An 18,171-nucleotide genomic window follows, 5' to 3' on the forward strand; every position below is an offset into this window, starting at 1 on the left:
CACATTTTATTGTGACAAAAGATCTTGAAACCTTTTTTTATAATAATATTATAATAGTCACCTGAGAGGAATGATCTCCTGGTTGTTGGTTCTGGAAGAGGTGTTGGTGAAGGGTGCTAAATCTACGCAGGGGGTGGGGGGGCAGAGGTGACAGCTGGAGACGAGACAGACAAGCTGCACACACCCAAATCGCACACCGACATGTCCTCTACCAGCACTGTACACAGATTACACGTGTGTATCAAACATTATCTGTCTTCTGAGGTCGAGGAGTTCTTTCATAAAAGGCCATCACTGATTACCTAGCGAGCCCAATGACAGGAGACCCACGGACAGAGTTGTGACGGATTGTGTTTGCTTTTGTCAGCAAGCGTGGGAGTTGAGCTCGGGTTTGAGCGTGTGCGAGAAGAGTTGGCCGCAGTGTCAGTGGTCCTGGGTTACTTTGGAGCTGGAAGGCCCTGAAGAGGACGGGGCGAGGATGCTCGTGTTCCTGTTGATAAGGTCCGCTTTCCTGTTGGGACAGGTCAGCACGGTACAGCTGACGTGAGCGTTTGGCAGTTTTGAAGGTCCCGTTTTTATCCGAGGAGCGCAACTAGATTGGAAGTACAAGGTCACGGGAAATAGAAAAAGCAGTCTCCTTGATTCTCTGCTTTTATTGTTCTGAATTGCATTTCGAATTCCAAAATTTTTTTTTATACGCCATGTGCTTAACTGTGTATCCATTAGTCACTGTTAACTTTGAAAGTCAATGACCCCGAACAGGATGCTAATTGTTAACACACACACTCACACACACAGGATCGTTGTTGACAAGTCATTTTGGCAACTTGTAGGTGCACATCCCATCCAGCGTGGAGGGGACTCCGACAGTGAATCGGATCCTCGTTCCGCCCCCTTTCCTCGTCCATCCTGCACACACGCCAGTGGCACTGTCCTGTCGAGCAATCGGCGCACTCGGACCAACTTCGACTCTATCCTTTTTCGGAAACATCACTCAAGTCACTTTTTTTTTCGTCTTTCTCCAGCTTTCTAGGTGAGTCGCTATTCTTTGTTCAGGGATCGGACTGCTCTGTCGTGCCGATGTGCGCGTCCTGAAAGGCGAGGTTTAAATCAAATCTGTCATCAGCGGAGCTGTTAAAAAAAAAAAAAACATAGGCGGCGAAGATGTTTCGGATTGTTTTCTTCGAAAGTTTCCTATTTAAAATTGTGCGGTACTTTGCACTATTTTCAGAGTCTACTTTGAGCTAAAGGTTCACTTTTTCATGCGCATTCTCAGAAACACGCAGCACAGTGCCATAGCGCTTCGCGTTTCGGCCTCAAAGTTGAGATCATGAGTTCGAATCTCAAGGGAGGATTCTGCAGGTACTCGGGCGTCATCTCACATCCCAAAACATGTATGTTAAATTCACGGGTGACTTTAAATTGTCCCTGACCTGTGACTAACTGACGACCAATCAGTTTAGGGTCTACCTGGTTGTTTGCCCAAAATTCAACAGCAGGCAAAGTGTCCAAATATTACAGATACAGTATTTTACAAAAAGATTCAGGAAACAAGTGTGATTATTTCAACAGACAAAACAAAGATGATAGAAAGAGTGATCGTTCTACTTTGAGGGAAAGAAAAAAAAAGGATTCCATTTATTTATTTAATTTTTGACATTGTGGTTCACACTCCTAACCAGTGGATGGCGGAAATGCGCCATGACGTTGTTGACTGACTGCCAAAACAATCACAAGAAGAAGACAGGATGCTAAATGTAATCTAAACAACAAGAACAGAATTATTCGACGTTCATCTTCGACGTGTGGCTCAAATGTATGCCACTTTCAATGTATTATATTTATTATTAAAAATTCTTTAAAAAATAAATTCAATTTATTGTTTGATTACTGAATTTATATCATTAATTCGTTCAACACAAGCCCACGGTCAAACAATGGATCTTTTGACTTCTCTCGCCGTCGACAGCAGCGAATGAGTTTCTAGCCGACTTGGGTAACTTAGTAAGCACACCGTGTTGAGTTCCTGACCATGCAAATGTGACTTAGATGTGATAAAACGTGGAAAAATGTGCTATTCACATCCAGAAATGTTTGAGTGGCCGTTTCAGTCCTGTCAAAAGTTGTAAAAGAGTCTCCTCGGGTTTCTTGCATGAAACTCAGCCCTCCTTGCTGACATATTTATACACCACAGCGGCCAGCAGTGGCGATTCTATATATCATGATTATTATACCCTTGCTGCGGATGTATCAGGAATAAATCCTTTCTCTTTTTAATTATCTATACCCTGGAATTACAAGTTCCTCCACATCACCTAAAATTTATTAGGGTGCTTTGAGACTTAGTGTTGATATTCAGTGGCCTTGAGGAGTTTTAACTCGGGACCACAGCAGCACTATGTTAGGAGCAGAGGGCTTATGAGCCCCACACCCTAAGAGGAGACCGCTGTGTGAAATGCCACACGCACACACACACACACACACACATCGCATGGGAGCAGGAAAGCCAATGGACAAACATAAGCGCAATCAACGAAAAATCCAGCCTGCATTGCCGCTCAAGAGTCTGGCTGGCGTTGTGTCACAATGCGATTGTTCCAAAGTTGAAGTCATCGCGCACGTCTGTAAGCAGCAGTGTCTCCACATAGTGGGCGTACGCTACATCCGACATTTCCTGCTCCCGTATGAACTCAGCCATATGTGTCATCCGGGTTGTTTTTTTTTCCGACTTTACTTGCCATTATAGTCTTAGCGAGACACAACCCAAATCGGAGCTTTTTATTTCATCCGCAGCCTCTTTTTTTCTTTTTTTGGGGGGGTACCTATATTTAACTAAAGTTTGGCATTCCTTTGAAGCCTGACCTGCTGTGACCTTCAAGTGTCATTGACGCAACGTGGTGAGGTGCGAACTTTGAATCCGGGTGTTGTGTTTGTCTTTACACCGCGTGGATTCCCAACTATTTTGTCCCACCAGATATGGTGATGCTGGTGAAAGTATGACAGTCTGTCGTTGTTATGACAGACTGTCATACTTTCTGAAGGTGACCGACTTTAGGTTTCTGATTGGCTAAAATGTCATTAACAAGCTCCCACTCAGAATTTGTGTTTCTTGGGGAAGAATCGTTTGTCTGATATGCTCGACTCAACCGAGCATGTCTTTATGGACTTTGGCACGGCCATGCTGAGACAGAAAAGGGCCTTCCCCAAAACTATTAACACGCAGTTGGAAGCATATCGACAACAACGTTCAAAAGGCCGAAACTCATTTTCAACAGTCGACAGACTAATTTGCTTTCGTGAGCCTCGAGAACCCAACTCCTTTTCGCCCTGCACTTGTGTCGGGCACTGTTCTCACTATTAACTGACCGTCGCATCATGACTTCCTCTGAGGTTCTGCTGCTAGGAAAGAACAAAGGGGCTGATGAAAAAGAAACGTGTTTATTATTTGCTGCGGCGACACAAGAAGATACAACAAACAGCGGAGAGCCTCAGAGAGCGTGGATATTTATCCGAGGGTTGAACATGCTTTCTCGAGCGAAGAGGAAGTGTTGTGCTTGGATTAAGGCCGAGTGTGATGGTTCGGAGTAGAAAGCCTAAAAATGCGAGTCTGAAAAATGCTGTCTTATCTTGTATGTTTGTTCACCTGGTTAGCTGAGTCAGAATCTGAAGGACATGAACGGAGAGACGTTTATCAAAGTCCACTGAGGTAGACCTACAGCAGACCTACCATATGACCGTTCTGCACACGAGTAGAATGACGAGACGTAAAACGACAACACGTTAAGAGCGAGGCCGAAATGTGCACTAATTGTCATTAAATACAACTAATTTACTATATGACTTCTTATATCATTATGAAGGTGTATAGGAAAAAAAATGAGGGTAGATTCAAAGTCAGCGCAAAAATTGTAATTTCCATCACTGTTTTTCTGATTTAGCTTCCTCAAACAGCAGCCAAAATCACCAAGACCTCTGCCAGAGAGACGTGCATATTTAGGGGTACCAGAGATGAAGATTTAGAGGATTATCTAGGGTATGTCCAAGCCCACCCCCAACCCCCCAGTTCCTTTAGGCAGATCACCACAAGGATTATAGCTTTAAAGCCATTACCGTATGTTTTTACAGCCTGGTGGTGCTTAACAGGCTATTTATCTGACAGCCAAAAAGAGTGTTTACGCAACCTTGCAAACACATAAACAAGTACAAATGAGAACGGCCCGTATCTGGCCTGGGGGAGTCCCAAACGGTTGAGCAAGCGCCTCTGTGCTGCGGTCAAAGGTCTCCCGGATGGTTGACGGGGAGAGACGATACATCACCGCTTCATGGGAAAAAAAATTATCACAATCGGGGGTAATTCACGACCGCATGTGTCGCTCTCCTAATCCAGTGAGTTATCGCTTCTTGTTCAACCTGGCTGGGGATACTTTTTTTCCCGCCTTTTGAGTCTGCGAACGTCCTGCCCGGTTCACTTCAGTTCAGTTCATGGGAATGTGCAAGCAGTTCCCTGTTGGCTTATGCCATCGTTGCTTCAACACGTGTCCTTCACCCCCCCTACCCCCCCCCCCTCTCTTTTGCAAGACTTGATATGGCTCCGCTCAACACTGGTATGTGGTGCGTTTCCTCCCTCTCGGCTTCCAGATGCCCCCCTCTTAAAACGCCAGCCCGGAGGGGAAGTGGAGCAGAGGGCTTGGTGACTGCGGTCAGCAGCAAATTAGAAAGACTGCTTTGGACCTGACGCAATCGTCACCGCGCAAACCGAAGCGAGTCATTAATGGAGCCTAGACGGGGCCCCCCCCACCCCCTCCCCCTTGCATGTGGAGGAGCCCCGAATGAGACCGCTGCTGTGCAAGAGACTTTTAAAGAGAAGCGGGGGAAGCTTGTCAGGGCCCTTATGTTATCAAAATATTTAGGAATTGGCTATTCATTACTGCTGCTGGCAAAGAACAGAAAAAACAATTTCCTACACACGTACTGTATAAAACTGTCGAAACGGTGACGAACGAGGCCAAAAGCCTTCGGGTCATATTTATAACCGTTAAAAACAATAGAATAGAAAAAGGAATCACCCTGCAAGTTTTTAGCGCGCTCCACAGACTTTTAATCTCCACCCAATGACTTTGGTCTAAATTTAGCTTCTTCCACGCTAGTTGACATTTTCAACAGTGGTGTTCAACCACCGGTCCACGGGCCCCGATTTGGTCTGAGGTGGCATAGGTAAGATATATTTCACAGTCAAATATGAAGTACAGTGAAGTCTGCACTTATTTATTTTGACCGAAGTACTTAAATAGTTAGAGTACCTTTGCCTCATTTGACAATTGCAACTCGGATTTCTGCGTTTTAGGAAGCGTCGCGCACGGTATCACCCTAAATCTTCTCAACTGCCGCAGCGCAACCTGCCGACTGTCGTCCGTTTCTTTCTCCTGCCTCCGTTTTAAAGATAGACCCTTCTTTTCTCCCTGTTTTTACTCTCCATAGACATTCTTCCACGGTGTGACCACAGAAGCATTTGCAGCTGGACTCGGACCTATTTCGGAGCTGATGTCGACAAAGCCAAAAGCGAAGGAAACCAGGGATTTGACTGCACTCCAACTGGCCCGGCTTCTGCCCGGGACACAACTGCGCAGTGTTCTCTGCAATTTATGTTGCTTTGATTCTGCCAGCTCCGCATAACGATGACCGGCAAAGAGTGGGACAGACTTTGGCTTGCGCACGATAAACATAGATAATATTTCACTCAAGTATCTGGTGCCGCAGGCCTGGGCTTTTTGACTCATTTAGATCACATGTTTTCAAAACTTGGGGTAAGTGTAAGAGTTGAGGTGAACTGAAGTCTCACTTGGCAAATAGTTTCAGCTTTAACTGAACATTTTTTTCCCCGAGCTTGGTAAACATGAATCTCCAGGAAAAGCTCTCTGGCCTGAAAGGTCTGGTGACGCACTCGCACAGCAAGCGGCGTTTTAAAGCCGACCTGACGGCGGACATGATCAGCCCGCCGCTGGGCGACTTTCGCCATACCATGCACGTGGGCCGCGGCGGCGAGGTGTTCGGGGACACCTCCTTCCTCAGCAACCACGGCGGCTCCGCCAACGGCGGCAACGGGGAAACGGACTCGGTGTCCGGCCCCGACAACAAAATCGGGGCCTTTTTCTCCAGGACACTCCGACAAATCAGGAGGGGCTCCGATAACAGAATCAGAGAAGGCTCCAAGGATGCGTCACTGCCTCCCCCGGCCGTGTCTCCCATCATCAAGAATGCCGTCTCCCTTCCAAGGCTGGACGTGGACATGTATAATGGGAGCCCCACCACAAAGATACTTTTCCCCAGTTGTCAAAGCACACCAGGGGAGAGGAAAAGTTCTTACGGTAAGCCCACCGATCCAAAGTACAAGCCTTTGGGTCAATGCTTCGTCTCCTATTTATTATTTTTTGGAATGAGGAATGTGATAAGATAAACATTATTAAATGATGGGGCGGCCCGGTAGTCCAGTGGTTAGCACGTCGGCTTCACAGTGCAGAGGTACCGGGTTCGATTCCAGCTCCGGCCTCCCTGTGTGGAGTTTGCATGTTCTGGGCCTGGGTGGGTTTTCTCCGGGTGCTCCGGTTTCCTCCCACATTCCAAAAACATGCGTGGCAGGCTGATTGAACACTCTAAATTGTCCCTAGGTGTGAGTGTGAGTGCGAATGGTTGTTCGTTTCTGTGTGCCCTGCGATTGGCTGGCAACCGATTCAGGGTGTCCCCCGCCTACTGCCCGAAGACAGCTGGGATAGGCTCCAGCAACCCCCGCCACCCTAGTGAGGAAGCGGCTCGGAAGATGAATGAATGAATGAATATTAAATGATGGTAATATTTGACAAATCCTATCGTGACACCGGAGTCTCTTTGTATTTCGTGGGCTGCTTTGCTTCACATCGTGTAAGGTTATTCGAATCAACGAAAAGTAACAAAATATCGAAAAATGTTTTTCATTAACGGATTAAAAAAACGAGTGCACTTACAATAACTGGAACTGCAATTTTAGCAAAATGTGAAATGCAATAGAGGGTGTAACGCAAATCAGTAGAGATGTTACATGAAAGTGGCTTCGGAAGCAAAAAAACGGAAAAAAACACAAAATTTTTGGCCAAATTCCAAATTGTGTGACCTCATAGGCAGCCGCCTGAAGACGTTCCATCAAGGCAAATCTCCACTATTAACTATGTCTCAGGTTACGGCAAAGACAACAAACCATTAGACAAATTTCCAAATTTCCTTTTGCTCTGTTGAACACTTTAACATCTGCTGACGGTTTTGATTTTGCAGTTGATTTTCTGGGCTCGCATCGGCATTGATGACTCACGCGGCAGGCGTCTGTTCGCAGCAATTTAGCTTCGGATCAAGTCACTCGATTCATCTTTCCAGTCTCTAGCAGACCATGATATGACGGTATACACCGCATGAAGTGATGTTAAGCCCTCTCATGCAACCTGTAATGTGAGAACATGATAAACTGTCCACTGTAGTAACCGCTGTTAGGCTAAAATGACAAGTCCCCACAATCCGATGCCAGACTATCTGAATTTATTGGCCTTTTGAAATTAACACTTAAAAAAAAAAAAGGTTACAATGTGTGAATCCTGTCAGGGTCGGGTGAGGTTAAGGCACCAAATGGTGAAAGCAGATCTCCTGCTGCTGAGTCGTGTGCACGTTGCGGTCATCCAACTGCCGCTACCTGAAGCCCAGCAGCGGACGATCGCACATTGAAATAACATCAGCATCACCCACTGCGCCGCGCCAGTCAAGGAGAAGCCTCGGGTCCACCGCAATAAAATGACCCCCCCACCCCCCAATTAAATTTCCATCTACTGTGTTTTTTGTGGCGTCAGCACATAAATTCCAACGCATCAGGATAAACATTTGGAATGGTGAGCCGATGAAATGGCAAGTGTTTCCCTTGTGGGGTTGCCGAGTACCACCGATCTTAAAGTTTAGAAAGACACTTCCTCAGTGGGTCTCACAATTCTTACATCTAATAGCACCTAAGAAAAAAAAATTGCAGTTCATCGATTTGTTTTCTCACAAGAAGCAAAGATCTGAAAGACGGCATTTGAAAGAAAAAGCTAATATATCTTCTCTGGAAATTCCAAGTGTCATATGCTCCTCAACCAAATCCCAGAGTGGTCCTCTACGATTACGACGGGACGAAAAACTAAATCCCGGTTGCTGAACACAGTAAAACACGCAAGTGGGGGGGTCAAACGAGTTAACGCAGGGCCCCCGCTGTTGTAAACTCTGTAAGACTTGGCGACCATGCGCAAGAGCACCAGTCATGTCTACTCAATGATTTAGACAGATTTGCCCCAGATGCCTTTATATATCACTTTGGCGCATTAGCAGAAGCTTCTGAACTGATAAAAGACAGCCATCCAGAAAGAGCAGGCAATAAACTGATGGAAGTTTGTCTCTGAGTAACTCACGCTGACACCGGACTTAAGCCACATAAATCTAAAAAAAAAAAAAATGTAATCATATACACACTACATTCTCTGTTTAGTGTCCGTCTTTCATGAAAGAGGAATGGATTTTATTTTTTTTTTACAAATGTCTACATGTCTGGGACGGGCTTTTAGTAGATTTACTGTTTCAACCCCGTTCTGTCCAATGGTGGCAAGGAGGAAACTCCTTAAACTGGATTTTGTTTATTTGTCAGAAATTATGGTTTATACTGCCCCCTGTTGGATTTATAGAGTACATTTTGACAAGTCCTTCCAAGAACTGCACACCGTACACGTACCCTAGATGCACATTTTGTCATCAAGATTCGGTCGTCGCTAAATAGTTCCTTGATGCTAATCCCCAAATTTTAGCATTAGCAATGGTGATATTTTGAAAAAGTATGTTGTGTTGTTCAATATATAATGCGTACAATTCTATCCTCCTCAGGTTTGGAGTCCGGCTTCGTCACACTTCCTCGTCTGTCCCGCTCCGAGCGTCAGCAGCCGTCCGTCTCCGAGCCGGCCCCTTACTCGGCCAACGTGCACCGCGGCTCTCTGAGCGACCCCGACGACGCCATCTTGACCACCCGCTCTACCGCCGTTGTGACCTCTGACCCCAAGCCAAGCGCCTTCTCCAGCTCGTTCGCTTCCCTCACCTCCCTGGATACCTTCAGTTTCGACCTGGGCCCCTCCCTCATGAGCGAGGTGTTCGGCTTACTGGACGGAGACAGTCACACCTGGGAGAGAGACGAGACGGGGTCGCCGTGGGGTCTCGCCAACGAAGGATCCGAGAAGGACTCGGCTACTATCTCTTACGTGGACTCCCTGCTGAGGGAGGATTGCGCGGGCGGGAAGAGTCCGCAGGGGGCGGAATGGGACGACGACGATGGAAGTGCGAATGAAATGAACGAAATCGCCGTGTCCGGGAAATTACCTGACACGCTGAGGGGAGGCTCGCTTGAGCGAGCGAGGTTAGCGGTGAGGATGGAGAGCGAGCGCTTCCAGAGTGCCGCCGATGTGCTCGCACGCCATTACGGCGTTCACGACCGGATGGAGACTGTGGATTCGGAGAGGATGAAGAAGATATCCTATAGCTACGCAGACGATGACGATGATGAAATCAAAGTCTGAGCTGTTTGAACATGAAACTCATTACCGGATATACTCTTTGATTCCTCTGTAATTGTAATCCAATAACCAAATCGGCAGCAATGACTTTTAGACTGCAAATGGAGGATATTATTTTTAACATGAATGCTGGAGGGGTTTTTTTTCCACTAACGGCGCCAAGATTTTTGCTGCAAATGCAACAACATTAAGGACCGACATATTTTCAATGTCCACAAAGTTCAGGATATTGGGCTAAACCTAAAATGGCCTCCCTGAAACTCACAGATTCACTGCTCACGTGCTCAGGCTGACAAAATAAAAGCATTACTTTGGCGCCATCTTCTGATGGCTTAGTGTCAAGGAACTATGTCGCACTTGATTAAGTAGCTCAATTTAGACAAAAAGTGGTGCTATAGCACCATTTGGTGGCAAGTTGAAAATTTTCATCTGAACAAAAGTCGTGCTTATCTACCGTCTTGTAGCATCAATAGGGAAATATAAACTTTTTTTGTTCACTACTACTGAATTTGACCTTCACGCCTGGTATTGTGCATTCAAAAGCTCAGAGAAGCTCAAAGTAAATTCACCCGAAAGCCCAATAACCTAAACATTTTGTGATGACTGTCTTGATGAGGCTCAAAAAAAAAAAAAAAACACTCCCCTACCGAAGATTAAGAAAGAGAGGAAACACTAACGTTACTCAACAAAGAAGTCCTGCCATTCACTTTATACTCACTACTTCTTCGCACGGGAGGAGGACATTCTAAGAGTATTCTAATGTGCTCGCTCTCAACAGCGGACACGGATACAAACGAAACGTTTCTGGAGGTCGGTTTGCAGTCTACATGCGTCTCGGGCTGAACTACTGTTCAGAACATTGCGAGTCATTTTATTGAAGACTTACCTTGACGTGAAGGGGAAGCCTCAAAATCGTTCATGATATTTTTTACAGTGTTTTAACACAAATTGAGTAACACGACAATGACGCCAGTGTTTGGTGTTATCAACTACAGTACAGGCTGTACTATGTAATTGTTCCTTTAATGCTGCAGACTTTTTGTATCAACTCTGTGCACCTCTAAACGAGGAACTATGTTTCGAACAGACGCATTGTAATGTCAAGGCCTACAAATGTACATGAAAATATCAGCCCAATAAACGTGTACTCATAAGCACCTTCAGAACATACAGCGGTCCAACCTTATACTTTATGACACACTACAATGATATGAATTGGAAATAAAGATGCGTAGGAGTGACGTTATTATCTTAGATCGCTCTCCGGAAAATAAAGAACTGCAGAAAAATTAAGATGGTTTAAGTCCATATAGTGTGGCTCTCCTCTTACTGTGCTATGGAGGGAGCCTCTTTGGACTGTAACGCAGGGGGGAGCGGCGGAGGGCAACTGGGAGCTTTCAGTCCAGACTTTTTAACGGGCGGCTTTTTAAGACCAACCGGCTGAGGTGGGGGTGGCGGATGAGTCACCTGTGTCCCGACTGTCGCGGGGGGAGCCATAGAAGCCCGAGGCTTTGGCGGCACCGGCGCTTTGGGCTTGCGGTAGTGAACGGAGAACGGCTCGTCAGCTTCGTTGGCTTTTCTCACACTGATGCTCCTCTTTGCTGCAAATGAGAGACAGTGTACAGACTTGTAAGATGGACGGACAATTTATGCGATACGCCGGTCGGATTCGGCTTGACGAGAGGGTTAAAATGTCTTGCACGAGCGCGGTGACGACAAAGTAGAAAGCAGTACTTGAGGGGAAAGTACTGCGAGCCGCGGGGGGCCCACCCCCGTCGTGGTTAGGACAACATGCAAGATGACGCACGAATTGAGTGGGTGATATTTTGACAGGTAATGCAAAACTTCCTGTTTTGATCTGGATTTAGCTTCCTTCTGTAGACTTGTACTAACTAAACTTGTGAAAGGAAAAGACCGATGTCAAGAATGTGCTCCGGATTTTACACAATGGAAAGAGACACCCCAATATCTGCGTTCAACAACAGCAACCAGGAAAGGAAATCTGATAGTGGCTTTTGGGGTCTGACCTCACCATTGCACAATTCGGGGGGTACGAATGGCGTTCCTCTTTTAAGGCGGTCTACTAAGTATTTAAATCCTGTAAAATACAGCACTGATAACAACCACGGACATTCTATAGCTAAATGTATATCCATCCATCACACATTTTATCAAAGCCATGTATTTTGTAAATATACACATTTGAAATGAAATCATTTATTTTTGAATAACAGGAATGAGCTATTGTTTCGTGACTGGAATAATTAACAATTACATCATTTATTATTTAAAATAAAATATTTTACTTATTTTACCTCTATATTGATAGTCTTTTTTTTTAACATTGTAATGTGGCCCTTGACCACAAAGGTTTTCCCACCCCTGCTCTGGAAATGTCAAATGTGTTTTGACTCACGTTTCGGCGTGGCCATCATCACAACTCCTTTTGGTGAGATAGGCTGGGCCTCCGAAATGGGCTCCAATTGATCCAAGCAAGGCTTCTGTGTGGGGTCCCTGCTCTGTCCTGGGTGGGACCCGGTGATTCTTTGATGTGAAGTTAGGTTCTGGTTTGGCAACAAGTTTGGTCTTGTGGGGGCTGAGCCGGCGGATAACGTCGTGTCTTTTTGGATTGCGGTTGCAGACTTGGGTGAGGAAGCAGCCCACGCTTGGTGTCTCGTAAACTTTTCAGAGGAGACGCCGATGCCGTCCTGAGAGGGCATGCTACAAGCAGAAAAAAAAGAAAAAAAAGTACATCTAAGAATAATGATAATTCATATACTGTAGCGTCTTTCAAGGGACACTCGACAATTACTCATACGGGATACAGACTGTTCATTTTTCATGCACAATTATAATGTTCTGGGTTAATAACGACCCGGCCCAATACGATCCTTATAATTGTCTCTACTAAATAACGAACAACACATCTTTTCGATACAGCTTGTCTGATATTCATACATGGAGGACCATAAGTGGGCTTCTGTGCTGATTCTGAGGCTATACCTGTTTGTCTTCGAGCAAGGGAGAAGATAAGTTGAAGAGGACGAGGCTGCGGAGGGAGCGGAGAACCTTCTGCACAATGGCGTTTGTTCTGAGATCATGGACTGGTCGTCTTGCATGTTGGGAAGCTCCGGAATCTCAAAGGACACCTCTGAATAAACATTTACATCATAGATCCGTTTATTCTCTGCTTACCTACTGCTATCAGAATAGCATCCGTCCTCGTTTCCATTAACATTCTCGAGTCAGTGTCTTCAAAATGGTAAATGGACAAATATGTACATCAACAAAATCTAACTGGTTATAAGATCTGTATTGAAAAATATATGGTTGTTCTCTGAGGTATTCATATAAAAATATCTTGTCGTGGTTCCAGTTTGCAGTACCAGCGCTAATATCGTGGGACAGATGATGCGAGTTGTTCTGCGCTTTCACCTCACTGTTACTTAACAGTAACTAGTCCTGTACCTCCAGGGAAGAGCGCGGAGCTGTATTGAATCAGAGGCTCGATAACCGTCACCACCTGCACCGAGGATGCGGTCGCCATATCAACCAGGGCGATCTCCCTAAATAGGAAGAGAGCAAGCGGACAGGATGAGATTGATGACGGGTATGAAATATGCGGTTGGACACCTAGAGATACCCCTCGGATTGCGGCCAGAGAAGGTTGGGTCCCAGCACGATGGCAATGTTACTGGGCGACATCTTGTTTGCAGCCTGCTGCTCGGACAGCAACGACAAGAACTGCACCAGGTACCTGAAAATAAAATGAAGAAATGCCATGTGAGGGAATACTTGTACTTGTTTACTTTCAATTCATTATTATACAAAGCAAATAATTCCGCACCTGAGATTGTTATAATTTTCAGGTGGCAGTTTCTTCAGTAGTATTCGGAACTGCTCCAGCTTCTCTGTGCAGTCTTTTTCGCTGTGAATACACACACACATTTTTTTTAAAAATATAATTTAAAACCATTTCCAAATGTCTTAACATGACAAAACACAAACTAAATATGCATCAACAATTTCACAGAGCATTTGTGTTTATTATCACAAGCTAATGCAGTTTACGACTGGTAATCTGTGCATCGAACAAAAATGCAGCTCTGAGGGCCAGTTGCGATGTACATTAGCATCAATTATGCAACGAAGCAGAAAATTGTTTGTCGACATTCAATTTAAAAGTCACTTTTCTATGACATGCTCCCTATTAAAGTCACCAAAGTGATATGAAAAATGGTGTGAGGACTCAGGAGCGCAGTTGATACACACCTGGCTGCTTTGAACCAGTCGTTGTAGAGTTCAAAGGTCATTAGAGGCTCAGGAAGTTCTCGCAGGTAACACTTCAGAGCTCCTATTGGGAATAATTTAAAATGAAAACAGACACATGAGCCTCCCTTTGCGGCAAACCACTTTTTTTTGGACAATCACGTCATGTTTTTATGGTTCAGTAAATCCAAAAAAATAAAACACATTACAATATAGAGCATGTGACACCTCAAATGTGATGCTGCAGCATGCCAATAGCTGTGCGGTGCAATAAGTTTCCGGCAGATTGGAGAATTTAATAGATAGGCTTCAAGGTGCTGGCAACCTTTTTGAAGCTCATGTTCATGATAACTTACCGGCCACAGCATGAGGGTCCATGCTGAACTCGCCGTGATCAACCGTCCCCTGATCCATGCAAGCCTTGAGCCTTTTCACCACTGAGGCCGCCGCCGCCAGACGAAATAGACCCTGCAGAGAGGTGCAGAAAGAAGGGGCTTCAGCTAATTAGGGCAGATGATACCATCGGCTAAACTAAAACGGCCTTACCTCCTCCCTCATCCCGGTTCTGAGCAGCATGTGAACGCATTCTTGAATGGGTGCTGCAATTTCTCGGTTGCTCTGAAGCAGATGAGAAGCAAGAGACTCCCCGAAAACTTTTGGGCCCGAGGGGTTTGCTGGTGGCTCTGGAGTACATAACACATGTTGAGCAAGGTCAAGTCAAGGGTAAGACCGTGTGGCAAATAAATACAGTACATGCGCTAACCTTTCGGGCTGTGGTTCTCCTTGAGTTCGTTTATATTTTTATCCAGGAACTCGTGCGAATGTTTGTGGTATTCCGCTTGCAGCTCCAGAAGCTTCAATGAAAGGAATAGGAAGGCATTAGAGGGGTAGACAACGTTTACGGTCTATAAACATTCTCTCTTTGCGTGGAGAATTTTTTTAATAGTTCCAAGTGCAACATACGCGGATGAAGTAGCTTGCATAGTCGTCTTCTTTGGTCGCAAAGTGATACAGATCTGCTGAATATTGATTCTAGAAAGAGAAGAACAATCTACTGTTAAAAGTTCAACTCCTTGGAGCTGTGCGCTGGTACCTTGATGGTCTCCAACTTCCTCAGAGCTTCTTCTTCGTCCTCCTTGAGACCGTCCTGCTTGGCCTGTGGACCGGTGCTGGCCTGGCTCCTGGGGCGTTCAAGACATCTCATCCAATGGAACTTGAGCGCATTGAAAGTTGAAAGGCAATAAATAAACCACTCACCTGAGTCGCGCATTGTTCCAGTCTGTATTGAGCTTTGCAAATAGCTTCTTGTTTTTGAGAATCTCTGGTAATTCATCCTTGAGGAACAGGAAGGAAGGACATCATGCTGGGGAACGTGACATTTTAATGTGCTGTTGGTAAACCGACGACATATTGTTCACTAATCTGAATCGGGAAGTCAGTTTTTAATTAAAAACAATATGTCGGATGAAATAGTCCTTCAGCTTTACAGAGAGATATGTATCAAAATGTATTACATTGTATGTATACATGTAATTAAAAGAAAATCAATTTTCCGTAATACCGCATGTCCCCTATAGTGAAGAGAAACTCAATTCACCTCACTAAGTTTACTCAGCGGTTCCAAAACGTCCTTTTCCAGTCTTATTTCAAAGTCTGCCAAGAGGCTGGCCAACTTCTTCTCCATGAAACAGCACATCTCCAACACCCTCCTGCCACACACACACGGCGTGTCGTTATTCAAATGCATTGAATAACCGCCGTTTGTCTCTCTTCCCATTTGGTACAGAACTGAAAACCCCCCAGTCAGGAGCCTTCTCACATGACTCTTGGCTCAGACGGGGTTCACCTGATGGACGAGTCGGCGTCAAAGTCTTTGAAGCTTTCCGCCATGCTGACTGATAGCAGCATGAGAGGCAACTTTTTCTGGGGAGAAAGGGTTGAGAAACCTCATTTTTAACATCCGTGAAATTTTATTCATTTATTGCCAACTGTCAATGATGATGACAGTTCTTATTTTTTGCCAGATTTGTTTCTTACCATCCGTTTTTCAGCATCGATACCCGTCTGACTCTGCATGCAGCCTTGCAGCTTCTTGTGTAGCATCTGCGCTGCTCTCCTGGCGGGCTCCACCCGCTGCTCCACCTTTATTTCATCAAACGGAAAAAAAACATCGTCGACAACCACGCTCCAATTGGGCCGCGCCAAGTGGCGCCTTTAACCCTGGAGAACCCAAGAACACCCTTTTCTTCTTTGGTAAATGAGGAATTTTACCAAACTATATGTTTTTTCAAATATTTAATGCTTTAAATCCTAATTTCAGGATTAGGGGTAAATTTGACCCTTTGGGATATAAGGGTAGCATTTGAGTATCAGAATTTGTAAACTTGACCCCGTGAGTTCTCCAGGGTTAAAACTCTTTTCATTTTCTCACCACAACCAGGTCCGAGTGTAGAAGCTCACTGACATCTTGTGACCTGCAAATAGGAAATAAGTGAGACCACGGCGGTCTTAAAAAGTTTCTTCACAATTTCAAAAAATTATTAGAATCATGCAGCCCGGTAGTCCAGTGGTTAGCACGTCGGCTTCACAGTGCAGAGGTACCGGGTTCGATTCCAGCTCCGGCCTCCCTGTGTGGAGTTTGCATGTTCTCCCCGGGCCTGCGTGGGTTTTCTCCGGGTGCTCCGGTTTCCTCCCACATTCCAAAAACATGCGTAGCAGGCTGATTGAACACTCTAAATTGTCCCTAGGTGTGAGTGTGAGTGCGAATGGTTGTTCGTTTCTGTGTGCCCTGCGATTGGCTGGCAACCGATTCAGGGTGTCCCCCGCCTACTGCCCGAAGACAGCTGGGATAGGCTCCAGCACCCCCCGCAACCCTAGTGAGGATCAAGCGGCTCGGGAGATGAATGAATGAATATTAGAATAATTGCTAGAGCTAAACTAAAAAGGTAGTTGAACTGTGGTGTTCAGATCTTGTTTGTCTGATCATTCAAGCCGATCATCAAACATGGTTGTTGGCGACCTTGTCATGCAAATTTTGATCAGGCCTGACTGACAAGTAACAAAAAGCCAACGGCCTTCACGGTGTTTGCTCCGATCCACTCGTGCCCTAACAGTTTAAATCCTCTCCTTTGCTCTACTGTGAATGGCGGCATTCCAAAAATGGTGCAGAGGCGATGACAAACGTGAACGCATTACCTCACATAAAGTACGACAGTGGTTTGAAGCTACTGGCAGTTCCCGTTTCTAAACTTCACTTTTGAGAAGCATCGCCTCTCAAAGAGGAAAGTGGTCTCGTAGCGCAGGGGAAATGCGGCCGGCCGGTCAATGGCAAGTGGCATGCTACGAGACTTTGGAAAACAACCTCCTATAGCGATAAAACATGTCATGTCTGTCTACAAAGAGAAGGCACCGACCGCCTTTGAGTGCGGTTTCAGTTTTGCAGATGCACACCCCCGCTGCTGTTTTCAGGATGTGTAAGACCGAGAGAGGGTGACACAAAAATAAACGGTACATATTTTGGAATTTATAGACATGACATTGAAGTGACTTCAACTTACTTTGCAGAAGAGCCAAACTGCTTCAGAATGCTCAGAGACTGTCGGAGCATCGCGGCCGCTGTTGGTCGTCTCCGCAGGCGCTGACCTCCTCCGGGGGTTTACTTGGGCAGCGGCAAGCCTACTTGATGGCGCGCTTTTGCGTTGTCTCTTTTTGTTCTCCTTTCAGACGCGCTCTCTCAAGCGCTTATGCGGTTAACGAGGAAGTTGCATAGATGAAATGTGAGCGGCAAGACCCCCTCCCCTTTTCTCTTTCATTTGACTAGCAAACAGTTACGCTCGCCAACTGGTACTTTGCAACGACACTGTACTAGATTATCCATCTTGTTCAGCGGGGGGGAAGTAATGTAGTACAAACAGGTTTTTACTGTAGGCTACTTCAGTATTTTTTTTCCCCAGGTATCCGCACGTGACTTGCGTATTTATTATTCTGATGACTGTGACTACCCACATTTTAAAACAGATCTCAGATCTTACTTTAAGAACATCGAGAGCGATGATCGTCATTAACAGGCCACCCCCGCAAATGGCGTATATGCATAAGCTTCCCAAATGTAAAGTTAATTTCACGAAAAACATATTTTTTAAATATTTGCATCATGATTCATAGTGATTTTCTGAGCATTGCGCTCGTTTTGGCTTCTTTGTAGTACTTCAGCAACAGGAAAGGCACTATAAATAGCATATATTATTATTGCTGGATGCTGATGCACATCGGTGACAGCGTCTGCAATCCTAACTATTCA

The 18,171-nt window shown here is 45.4% G+C and overlaps 2 protein-coding genes across 3 annotated transcripts; one reads left to right on the forward strand and one right to left on the reverse strand.

Annotated features, from left to right (window-relative positions):
- The first annotated feature begins 902 nt into the window (after window positions 1-902).
- cdc42ep1a (CDC42 effector protein (Rho GTPase binding) 1a) lies at window positions 903-10,768 on the forward strand. Its single transcript, XM_052072404.1, has 3 exons — window positions 903-1,033; window positions 5,479-6,365; window positions 8,923-10,768. The coding sequence occupies exons 2-3, from the start codon at window positions 5,894-5,896 to the stop codon at window positions 9,603-9,605; spliced, it is 1,155 nt and encodes a 384-aa protein (XP_051928364.1). The 5' UTR covers window positions 903-1,033; window positions 5,479-5,893; the 3' UTR covers window positions 9,606-10,768.
- sh3bp1 (SH3-domain binding protein 1) lies at window positions 10,607-18,161 on the reverse strand. 2 transcript variants are annotated; one of them, XM_052072402.1, is made up of 18 exons: window positions 17,429-18,161; window positions 16,303-16,345; window positions 15,909-16,013; window positions 15,718-15,794; window positions 15,469-15,580; window positions 15,129-15,205; window positions 14,965-15,052; window positions 14,835-14,903; window positions 14,635-14,725; window positions 14,418-14,554; window positions 14,228-14,339; window positions 13,875-13,956; window positions 13,450-13,530; window positions 13,246-13,359; window positions 13,071-13,168; window positions 12,606-12,753; window positions 12,019-12,323; window positions 10,607-11,203 (listed from the first exon to the last, which is right to left on the reverse strand). In XM_052072402.1, the coding sequence occupies exons 1-18, from the start codon at window positions 17,476-17,478 to the stop codon at window positions 10,929-10,931; spliced, it is 2,064 nt and encodes a 687-aa protein (XP_051928362.1). In that variant the 5' UTR covers window positions 17,479-18,161; the 3' UTR covers window positions 10,607-10,928. The 2 variants fall into 2 exon arrangements, with proteins under 2 accessions (XP_051928362.1, XP_051928363.1); XM_052072403.1 differs by having other exon boundaries at window positions 10,607-11,193; window positions 12,015-12,323.
- Between the last annotated feature and the right edge of the window lie 10 nt (window positions 18,162-18,171).

This window comes from Hippocampus zosterae, chromosome 7, assembly GCF_025434085.1.
Source record: "Hippocampus zosterae strain Florida chromosome 7, ASM2543408v3, whole genome shotgun sequence".
In the NCBI taxonomy this organism is placed as follows: domain Eukaryota; kingdom Metazoa; phylum Chordata; class Actinopteri; order Syngnathiformes; family Syngnathidae; genus Hippocampus; species Hippocampus zosterae.

What these genes read in the sequence shown, in the direction of transcription:
- cdc42ep1a (XM_052072404.1), top strand. Translation starts at nt 5,894, where the DNA reads ATGAATCTCCAGGAAAAGCTCTCTGGCCTGAAAGGTCTGGTGACGCAC. An exon ending in GGAGAGGAAAAGTTCTTACG is followed by an intron (nt 6,366 to 8,922) that starts GTAAGCCCACCG and finishes TATCCTCCTCAG; the next exon opens with GTTTGGAGTCCGGCTTCGTC.
- sh3bp1 (XM_052072402.1), bottom strand. Translation starts at nt 17,478, where the DNA reads ATGCTCCGACAGTCTCTGAGCATTCTGAAGCAGTTTGGCTCTTCTGCA. An exon ending in ATGCAAGCTACTTCATCCGC is followed by an intron (nt 14,726 to 14,834) that starts GTATGTTGCACT and finishes CTTTCATTGAAG; the next exon opens with CTTCTGGAGCTGCAAGCGGA. An exon ending in GGAGAACCACAGCCCGAAAG is followed by an intron (nt 14,555 to 14,634) that starts GTTAGCGCATGT and finishes TATGTACTCCAG; the next exon opens with AGCCACCAGCAAACCCCTCG.